The 11,148-nt window shown below is 39.5% G+C and overlaps 2 protein-coding genes across 2 annotated transcripts; both read left to right on the plus strand.

Annotated features, from left to right (window-relative positions):
* Positions 1-506: 506 nt before the first annotated feature.
* On the plus strand, positions 507-9,831 carry LOC112065122 (protein BTG3-like). Its single transcript, XM_024124761.3, is given in 4 exon segments — positions 507-568; positions 1,234-1,383; positions 1,385-2,008; positions 9,781-9,831. Coding segments are annotated over 3 exon segments (801 nt in total). The 3' UTR covers positions 1,974-2,008; positions 9,781-9,831.
* Positions 5,918-9,952, plus strand: LOC102980118 (protein BTG3-like). The gene is given in 3 exon segments (XM_024124760.3): positions 5,918-5,925; positions 9,147-9,296; positions 9,298-9,952. Coding segments are annotated over 3 exon segments (747 nt in total). The 3' UTR covers positions 9,887-9,952.
* Positions 9,953-11,148: the final 1,196 nt, after the last annotated feature.

Genomic DNA, 11,148 nt, shown 5'->3' on the forward strand with positions numbered 1-11,148 from the left:
AATTCCTCTATTTTTTAAGATAACCCTAACCCAGAGATCAGCAAACCTAGGAGGCAAATCTAGCCTACGTTTTGTTTTGGGGTAGGCTGTGAGAAAGAACTGTTTTTAGATTTTTTTTAATTGTTGAAACAAGTCAAAAGTATAATATTTTATGATAAGAGAAAATTATATGAAATTCAACTTTCAGTGTTTATAAATGAAATTATTATACTTCCATACCCATATTTTTACATATTATCTATCGCTGCTTCCACTTTCGGCAGAGTTATGTAGTGACAGAAACAATATGGATCACAAAACTGAAAATATTTACTGTTTGTCCCTTTAGGGAAAGGTTTGCTGACCCCTGGTATAGGGGTTTCACTTTCCATTGAAATTGTAGTCTGCTTGTTTCAGCTGTTTGGTTTTATCTTTCCCGAACTAAAGTATAAGCCCCCTAAGGGCAGGGATCATCCTTACATTTCTTTTGTATTCACCTTCCAAGCATAGAACACTGCATGGAGCACATGACAGATGCTCAAACAATACCTGTTGGGAGGTTAGATGATGAAGTACCCACAAGCCAGAGGTGACAATTCCTGGGGTAAGTCAGTTCTCATGGCCACATAGAAGGCTTTGTTCGACCAGGGATTTTAGACCCTCAATCTGTTTTGATTTGTGAAGCTGTATTCTTTTTGGCCATTATAAAAACTGGATAAAATTCTGCCTATGTCTATATCTGCCTATGTCATTAGCATATTGCAAAGATGCATAAGTGGTCTACAGAGTGGCATTTATGACTTTTGGTTTCAATGATACTTATCAATTAGCATTTTTATGTAATTACACTCTGGTCATATATTTGTGTGACCTTGCTATCTCTTTGTGCCTCAGTTTTCTTATTTGTAAAACAGAAATGTTGAATTAGATTACTCCTTGGGTGAAAACTTTTATGATTATAAAATAGCTCTTGCCAATTTACAATTTTTAAATGTCACTTAAAAATATCTGGCCCTCTTCCGGGCCGCGAGCCCCCAGAGCGCGGCTTCTGAGACGCGCTCGCTCGCTCGCGGCCACCAGCCCGCCCTCTCAAGCGCGCGCTCGGCCGCGCGACGACGCGGGAGCCGCACGCGCCAGACGAGGCTCGCCGCGCTCATTGCCGCCGAGCGCCGGCCCGCTGAGGCGGCGCCCTCGGTTCCCGTCCAGGAGGGAATCTGTGGCCCCAGAGCGGAGGCGGCGGCGGGAAAGATGAAGAACGAAATTGCTTGCCGTAGTCTTCTTTTTCACAAGGCTGGTTCGAAAACACGGTAAGTTGAAAAAAGCAGCAGTCGAGAGGTTTGCCGAGAAATTGATACTTCAGGAAAAATATAAAAATCACTGGTATCCAGAAAAACCATCAAAAGGACAGATGCATTCGTGTCAATAAGTTTCAGAGAGTTGATCCTGATGTCCTGAAAGCCTGTGAGGACAGCTGCATTTTGTACAGTGACCTGGGCTTGCCAAAGGAACTCACTCTATGGGTGGACCCATGTGAGGTGTGCTGTCGGTATGGAGAGAAAAACAACGCATTCATTGTTGCCAGCTTTGAAAATGAGGATGAGAACAAGGATGAGATTTCCAAGAAGGTGACCAGGGCCCTTGATAAGGTTACCTCTGATTATCATTCGGGGTCCTCTTCTTCAGATGAAGAAACAAGTAAGGAAGTAGAAGTGAAACCCAATTCAGTGGCTGCGACCCCCGGCCCCGTGTACCAGATTTCAGAGCTGATATTTCCGCCTCTTCCAATGTGGCGCCCTTTACCCAGAAGAAAACCAGGAATGTACCGAGGGAATGGTCATCAAAGTCACTACCCTCCTCCTGTTCCATTTGGTTATCCAAGTCAGGGAAGGAAGAATAAACCATATCGCCCAATTCCAGTAACATGGGTACCTCCTCCTGGAATGCACTGTGACCCGGATCACTGGATTAATCCTCACATGTTAGCACCTCACTAGCTGCTTTGATTCTGTTGGTGTCATGTTGAGAGAAGGTAGAATAAGCCTGACTGCATATTAAAAGTTCATACTCAAAGTAGTGAAGTTAGATGGGCTAAACCATCAAACTTATTTTTATAGAGAAGTTATTGAGAATAATCGTTCTTAAAAAATATATATGCACTTTAGATATATTGATATAGTTTGAGAAACTTTATTAAAGTTAGTCCAGTGCCTGAGTTTTTAATATTGGACTTGAGTATTTATATATTGTGCATCAACTCTGTTGGATATGAGAACACTGTAGGAGTGGACGATCTGTTCTAGCACCTTTGAGCATTTACTTTATGGAGAGTATGTAAGTTATTTATACACAAGGAAATCTATTTTATGTCATTGTTTAGAAGAATTGCGTGAAATCATGTAGTTGCAAATAAAAAGTAGTTTGAGGCATGACAATGTGTGCTTCTGTTCTGTGCATAAAAAGGGAGAAAGAGCAAAGGGGGTATCTCACTTCCATGTGTTTAAATATTTAGCAAAGAAAAAAACAATGTAACAATTATAACTTTTCTTTAAAAAATTGACTTTTTATTAGCCATACCTTTCCCAAAGGCTGTAGTATCAAAAGATTCATATAAAACATCTAAAGTTTGTTTGTAGTAGATAATTGAAAATATAAATATAATGAAACATCTTTCAACCATTAGAGTCACTATACGTAGGATTTTCCTAACCAAGAATTTGGCCTGTACAAATTTTGATATGACATCTGACTTATATGCCTAGTGCCATGGCATAAAGCAGAAATGTTCTTATAGCTATGCTAATGTCTGTGCCTTGTGCTTTTTTTCAACATGTTAAAGTCTTTATTAGAGGTCTAAAATAAAGCCAAATAGTACAGTACTTCAGACTCTTCAGTAGTCCATATTTATACCACTGTAATGCCATCCGTCTCATAAGTACACTTGAACTACGAAGAGAAAAAAAGATGTAAGAATTTAGGTTTTTTCCTGAAGGTAAATTTTTTTTTTTTTTTTTTTTTTGTGGTATGCGGGCCTCCCTCTGTTGTGGCCTCTCCCGTTGCGGAGCACAGGCTCCAGACGCGCAGGCTCAGCGGCCATGGCTCACGGGCCCAGCCGCTCCGCGGCATGTGGGATCGGGATCCTCCCAGACCGGGGCGCGAACCCGGTTCCCCTGCATCGGCAGGCGGACGCGCAACCACTGTGCCACCAGGGAAGCCCCTGAAGGTAAATTTTTAAAAACTAAAAGATTATGTTTTCCAATTACCTACATCTTTAGATTTCTAGTCTTAAATTATTTGACTTACCAGAAAAATCACGACTTGCTAATAAATCATTGGATGTCCTTGGCTTTTCCAGATATTTCTGTTGTGTTTGCTGATAAATTCTGTTGTACAGACTACCAGAAAAGTGCACAAATCGTAAGGATACATAGCTCTCAAAGGTTTGAAGTATGTGGAATTCAAAATGTCTGCAACTTCAACAGAAAACTTACTTTTAAACTTTAGAGGCCTGTGGTTTTAATGTTATTGTACTCTTTGATAAGCCATATGCAACTTTTAATATATTTCTAACCCATCATATCTACTTTTTTTCCTGAGATGATTTATAGTGATTGCTTATTCAAACTTGAGCAAATTTTCCTAGGGGTAACTGGCATCACAAGGGAGATTAGTTTTATTTAAGTTGGAAAAAAAAAATTTGTTACTGTTCCCTTATAGATCCTAGAGAGTTTGGGTGATAATGGCAGATTTCTAGGCAATCGTAAAAGTGGCAAGTTTCAAGTATTTTTCTCATGGAGTTAGCAGATAGCACTTGTTCTGTTAGTTTGCACATGTCATAGTTATAAGGCTGTTGGGAAACTCAGAAGCATAATAGCTGTACTGTTGAGGGAAATATTTTCGTTAGTACCTAGCCAGCTACACCTTTCTTTCCACATCAGATTACTATAAAAATCTAAATCTCTTATTCATTAGTGTTGACAACTAAATGGCAGAGTGTCTTAGGGAAAATGCTAATTTTGAAGTTGACTGCATATTAGATATGTTACCTGTAGAAGATTCTGCCCTTTATTGACTATCCACCTCACACCTTGTTCCAAAATTTATTTAAAGCAAAAGAAAGCTCTCATCAATAATAGCTTTTCCAATCCATTCCTAATGAAATAAAACCGTCTTTCTTTCAGAACCTACAGCTTAAACTCAATCTAGTAAGTATGCAGTTCAAAGTGTGTCAAACTTTTTAACTAGTAATTAGGGCTCTAGGAGTTGTAACATCTCTAAGTCTGTCTCCCTCGGTCAGACTCCAGAACTATAATGACAAAATGTTGCTGCATAATTTCAGCTTGACAGTGTTATGAGGCTGTTTGAAGAAGGAGTGGTTTGTGACTGAATGATGATAATTTGTTTTAATTCTCCATTTTATTTTATATTTGTAGCCATAGCTGCAAAGCTCTAAATTTAGAGGTTAAACTTGGACGTGGAAGTATCAAAAAGAAAAGAAAAATATAAATTCTTTTGGTAAGTTATATTACATCAATACCAAAGTGCTTATTTCTGGGTTTTTAGTGTAATATTTATCTCAGTATTTAACTTTCTGGCAAACTTCAATGACTTCAAACTAAGGTGATAAAGCATTTATATTGGCTTCTACTCAGCTACACTGTTAAAGTGATTTCTTATTTGGTGATTTGGAAGAAGAAAAAAACTTTAAATCACTTATGTGCATTTACCTTGCTAGAGTAACCATTCTATCTATTTTACAGATAATAGTAAACAGTAAGTTTTAAAATTTTTTATTACTATATGCCAACAACTTATTTAATCCTCGTAATAACCCCCTGCGGTGGGTACTGTTATTATCCCAGGTAAGATAAAGGGCTCTCAGAGAAGCTAAAAATGCCCAAGATCACAGAGAGCTAAGTAATGAAGCCCTGACTTAAAGCCAAGCTGGGCTTTGTAAAGCCCATGCTCCGTAATGCCTTGGTTCATTATCTATAAAGTCTACCAACTCTTAAAAATTGAGGAAAGGTTCGGTATCAAGCCAAGATTTGGAAAAAAAGGAACAGATGCAAAAATTAGATTGAGTGCGAATACAAGACATTAAAGTATCTTGATTAATAACTAATAAAGCCTTGACGAAGTTCCTTTTAATAAACTATTCAGATATTTTGAAAAGGGGCTGACTAATAACTTGACAGCCATTTTATTCGCTTGAACTCTAAATCAAATTGCAATATTTCTACAGCCCAATCGATTGAGGATTGAGACGACAAAGCAAACTACCAATGATTGGTCAAGGGAAAGAGAGTTAGTGGTATTAGTATGGCCCAAGTTTATCACAGGACTTAACTTTTTTTCTTAGTATCAAACATTTGTTGATTTGACATGGTATATGATGTTCTCATGTATTCTCTGGAGTTTGTATCCCAGTTGTGAAGCAGTAACACTGTAAGGCTCTACGGGAAACACCCGCACAAAGCAATGAAGACCCAACACAGCCAAAAATAAATAAATTAATTAATTTAAAAAAAGAAAGAAATGCACTCCTTTATTCTTTAAGCCCCTGAGCTATTGATCATCTTTGTGACAGCAGGCCTATCTGTCACATTAACCAATATACTGGACCTGTCACTGTGTTCCTTAGAGGCCCAGTTGTTGAACTACTCTGTTCCTGGTGACTGCATGGGTTTTGTTTATCGGTTTTGCCCTGCTATTTGTCAGTCTGCTTCCATTTTTATTTCTTTTCCTGGCCCTGCATATACACACACAGAATTCAGCTTCTATGCTAAACTCTCCTGGTATTCACCATTTATTTAGAAATAATAAATTCACGTTATCCATCAGATATTTTTTTTTTTTTTTTTTTTTGTGGTACGCGGGCCTCTCACCGCTGTGGCCTCTCCCATTGCGGAGCACAGGCTCCGGACGCGCAGGCTCAGCGGCCATGACGATGTATGTACAATCCAAGGAATGCCAACGATTGCCATCAACCTACCAGAAGCTAGACGAGGGGCATGGAACAGATCCTTCCCTCACAGCCATCAGAAGGAACCAACCCTGCTGACACCTTTATCTCAGACTTCTATCCTCCAGAACTGTGAGATGATACGTATCTGTTGTTTAAGCCACCCAGTTAGTTGTGCTTTGTTACTGCAGCCCTAGCACATTAATACATGCAGCTAGAGTATTAATGCTAAGAAGAGTGTAATAATGAATTCAGATTAATATATGGAGCCCTAGAGCCATAACATAACATGACCAAAGGCAAACTCCTAGTCAGTTGAAGGGCTGAGATGGTTGACTCTTCAGTCCATACTCTTTCCTGCAGACGTTTCTGTGCCAAACATTGCATGTAGGAAACAAAGACAGGTAAGACAGAGGTCTCACTCTTAAAGAATGTAAAATTTAGCCAAATTGGCAGAGATGAAACAATTTGATTTACATACTATTGGCAAGTGTGTTCATTGCAAAAAGGTATGCATGTGCACAGATTTTAGAAATGTAAATTGATGCATTGTTTTCAAAGGGCATTTTGGTAACACTCAAAATGCACATTACTAAAACAAAGAAAACAAAGCACATGCATTTCCTCTACACTCTCCTGAAACCACACTAATATGATAGTTCAGAGATAACAACAGTAAAAAACCACAAGAATGAAGAGAATAAGAAAGAAGACAGAAGATAAGAAATATCAACAAAACTTTGGAAGAAGGAAAGCAGACAGAGAAGTAATAACTGAGGTCACAGAAGAAGCCAATAAGAAGCAAATTGATTCACATTCTAGAAACTTTAAAAAGCACAACAGTGGGAGGTACCAGGTACCTCGGACGGTGGGAAAGAAAAGTGGGGCTGAGAAGTGTTTGAAAGTCTCTATATAAGAAGCAACCAGACACCATCTTTAATCCCTCCCCTGTTCTACCCAGCCAAGGACTGGTCCACCCCTCCCTCACTTTGTCCAGGTAAGAGCCAGGAATTTTACTGTCTGGATAGATGGAACCAGACAAATCCTAAACATATTGTAGGAAGGTGTAGAGGTGAAGCACAGCTGAAAACAGGAGGATTGAGTGAAAATCTACATGTTTAATGTCCATGTGGCAGATTGGAGAATTTCCTTCTGGATTTAGTCTCTTTGGAGAGAATGATCTGTAGTGTAATGAAATAGCTGGATCCCAAACCCAAGCACCTACACTGATGCCACTCAGTCAATAAGCTTCACCAGGTGCACAGAATTTCCAATCAGACCTTGAGATCGGTACCTCAACTCCAGATATGAATGGACAGCCCACAATCATCAAGCAGTTGACGAAAGCCTCTGTCTTGAAGAAAGATCAAAATGGACTTATAGAAAACAAAACAGAAAGATTTGAATAAGGACAATACAAAGAATAGAAGAAAATGAAAAACTAAAGCAAATTAAATCTGGCAAATCAGTGACTATAGAGAGAAAAGAAGATACCGCAAGGATAAAACAAGAGTAGTCATCTATATGTGTGTGGGTATTCAGAGAGCAAGAAATAACTCTCAGAAATAAAAAAAAAAAAAGAAGATTACAGGAAGAAATTCTGAATATTGATGTTATTAAAAATTATGGTAGAGGGGCTTCCCTGGTAGAGCAGTTGTTAAGAATCCACCTGCCAGTGCAGGGGACACGGGTTTGATCCCTGGTCTGGGAAGATCCCACATGCCATGTAGCAACTAAGCCCGTGCACCACAACTACTGAGGCCACATGCCACAACTACTGAAGCACGTGAGCCTAGAGCTCTATTTCTAGATCAGAAATTAGAAAGGAGGACTAGCAGTTATTTCCAGAATGTGTTAATGGTCTAATGTACATCTATTAAAAATGTACAAAATTATACCTCAGATATATTACATCAAATAAAACTAAATGGACACTAGAAACAAAATGTGCATGCCTTTCAATGCATCAATTCTAAATTCCTCTATTTTTTAAGATAACCCTAACCCAGAGATCAGCAAACCTAGGAGGCAAATCTAGCCTACGTTTTGTTTTGGGGTAGGCTGTGAGAAAGAACTGTTTTTAGATTTTTTTTAATTGTTGAAACAAGTCAAAAGTATAATATTTTATGATAAGAGAAAATTATATGAAATTCAACTTTCAGTGTTTATAAATGAAATTATTATACTTCCATACCCATATTTTTACATATTATCTATCGCTGCTTCCACTTTCGGCAGAGTTATGTAGTGACAGAAACAATATGGATCACAAAACTGAAAATATTTACTGTTTGTCCCTTTAGGGAAAGGTTTGCTGACCCCTGGTATAGGGGTTTCACTTTCCATTGAAATTGTAGTCTGCTTGTTTCAGCTGTTTGGTTTTATCTTTCCCGAACTAAAGTATAAGCCCCCTAAGGGCAGGGATCATCCTTACATTTCTTTTGTATTCACCTTCCAAGCATAGAACACTGCATGGAGCACATGACAGATGCTCAAACAATACCTGTTGGGAGGTTAGATGATGAAGTACCCACAAGCCAGAGGTGACAATTCCTGGGGTAAGTCAGTTCTCATGGCCACATAGAAGGCTTTGTTCGACCAGGGATTTTAGACCCTCAATCTGTTTTGATTTGTGAAGCTGTATTCTTTTTGGCCATTATAAAAACTGGATAAAATTCTGCCTATGTCTATATCTGCCTATGTCATTAGCATATTGCAAAGATGCATAAGTGGTCTACAGAGTGGCATTTATGACTTTTGGTTTCAATGATACTTATCAATTAGCATTTTTATGTAATTACACTCTGGTCATATATTTGTGTGACCTTGCTATCTCTTTGTGCCTCAGTTTTCTTATTTGTAAAACAGAAATGTTGAATTAGATTACTCCTTGGGTGAAAACTTTTATGATTATAAAATAGCTCTTGCCAATTTACAATTTTTAAATGTCACTTAAAAATATCTGGCCCTCTTCCGGGCCGCGAGCCCCCAGAGCGCGGCTTCTGAGACGCGCTCGCTCGCTCGCGGCCACCAGCCCGCCCTCTCAAGCGCGCGCTCGGCCGCGCGACGACGCGGGAGCCGCACGCGCCAGACGAGGCTCGCCGCGCTCATTGCCGCCGAGCGCCGGCCCGCTGAGGCGGCGCCCTCGGTTCCCGTCCAGGAGGGAATCTGTGGCCCCAGAGCGGAGGCGGCGGCGGGAAAGATGAAGAACGAAATTGCTTGCCGTAGTCTTCTTTTTCACAAGGCTGGTTCGAAAACACGGTAAGTTGAAAAAAGCAGCAGTCGAGAGGTTTGCCGAGAAATTGATACTTCAGGAAAAATATAAAAATCACTGGTATCCAGAAAAACCATCAAAAGGACAGATGCATTCGTGTCAATAAGTTTCAGAGAGTTGATCCTGATGTCCTGAAAGCCTGTGAGGACAGCTGCATTTTGTACAGTGACCTGGGCTTGCCAAAGGAGCTCACTCTATGGGTGGACCCATGTGAGGTGTGCTGTCGGTATGGAGAGAAAAACAACGCATTCATTGTTGCCAGCTTTGAAAATGAGGATGAGAACAAGGATGAGATTTCCAAGAAGGTGACCAGGGCCCTTGATAAGGTTACCTCTGATTATCATTCGGGGTCCTCTTCTTCAGATGAAGATACAAGTAAGGAAGTAGAAGTGAAACCCAATTCAGTGGCTGCGACCCCCGGCCCCGTGTACCAGATTTCAGAGCTGATATTTCCGCCTCTTCCAATGTGGCGCCCTTTACCCAGAAGAAAACCAGGAATGTACCGAGGGAATGGTCATCAAAGTCACTACCCTCCTCCTGTTCCATTTGGTTATCCAAGTCAGGGAAGGAAGAATAAACCATATCGCCCAATTCCAGTAACATGGGTACCTCCTCCTGGAATGCACTGTGACCCGGATCACTGGATTAATCCTCACATGTTAGCACCTCACTAGCTGCTTTGATTCTGTTGGTGTCATGTTGAGAGAAGGTAGAATAAGCCTGACTGCATATTAAAAGTTCATACTCAAAGTAGTGAAGTTAGATGGGCTAAACCATCAAACTTATTTTTATAGAGAAGTTATTGAGAATAATCGTTCTTAAAAAATATATATGCACTTTAGATATATTGATATAGTTTGAGAAACTTTATTAAAGTTAGTCCAGTGCCTGAGTTTTTAATATTGGACTTGAGTATTTATATATCGTTTATCAACTCTGTTGGATATGAGAACACTGTAGGAGTGGACGATCTGTTCTAGCACCTTTGAGCATTTACTTTATGGAGAGTATGTAAGTTATTTATACACAAGGAAATCTATTTTATGTCATTGTTTAGAAGAATCGCGTGAAATCACGTAGTTGCAAGTAAAAAGTAGTTTGAGACATGAAAAAAAAATCTGAATATAAAATAATAATGACAAAATTACACCTGCTAAGTATTCATGCACGTATTTTGCATATGTCAGAAGATTAGAGTATACATTTTGGCCTGGAATACTATATATCCTCAACTTGCTTTTGTTTCTAAGTAAAAGAAAAGACAAAGAGCTGAAGTTTTACATCTTGCAAGAATAAAAATACTGTTTCTCCTCTCTGTTTAGGTAATCCAAGGATCTTTGTTACTCTACTTCATGATGTCCCACATTTGGAATCCCTGGAGGTGGGAAGTACAGCTCATAAAGTAGCCATCTCTTCCCTGCCTGAGTTCTAAACAGATGAATGATGGGGGCAAAGATGAAGGAAGTGATTCAGTATGAGAGTCAGGTAAGTCTGCTAACTGTGCCCAGAATTAGGGAGGCTCATTTGCCTGTTGTAGGTCCCGTTGGACTGGAGTGACCCACACAGGGCATGTGACAGCCCCAGCAAGGTCAACTGCATGGAAGAGCAGAGAAGCAATAAAGATTTCAATGGCCAGGCTCCATGCCTAGGGGAGAAAAAAGGAATGCAGGCTTGTCTGGTTCTTCTTACCAAATTTACAAATTGAGTAAGTCACTTCATTTCTCCAGAGGAGAGACAAAATGAGAAAAATGTCAGAGAGTTACCAGGACTGTGCTTGTGGAAAATCATTAGGTACAGAGTAAAGATGTCCCCTTTCTTAATCTACAGTCATCATCATTACTAGCTATATTCTCTAGAAATAAACCTTTGTGAAATTTTTTAGATCTTAGAAAATGCCAAGATATGGCATGTAAAATAATTTGATACGACTTTTCAA

The sequence above is a fragment of the Physeter macrocephalus genome, chromosome 2 (assembly GCF_002837175.3).
Source record: "Physeter macrocephalus isolate SW-GA chromosome 2, ASM283717v5, whole genome shotgun sequence".
Lineage (NCBI taxonomy): Eukaryota > Metazoa > Chordata > Mammalia > Artiodactyla > Physeteridae > Physeter > Physeter macrocephalus.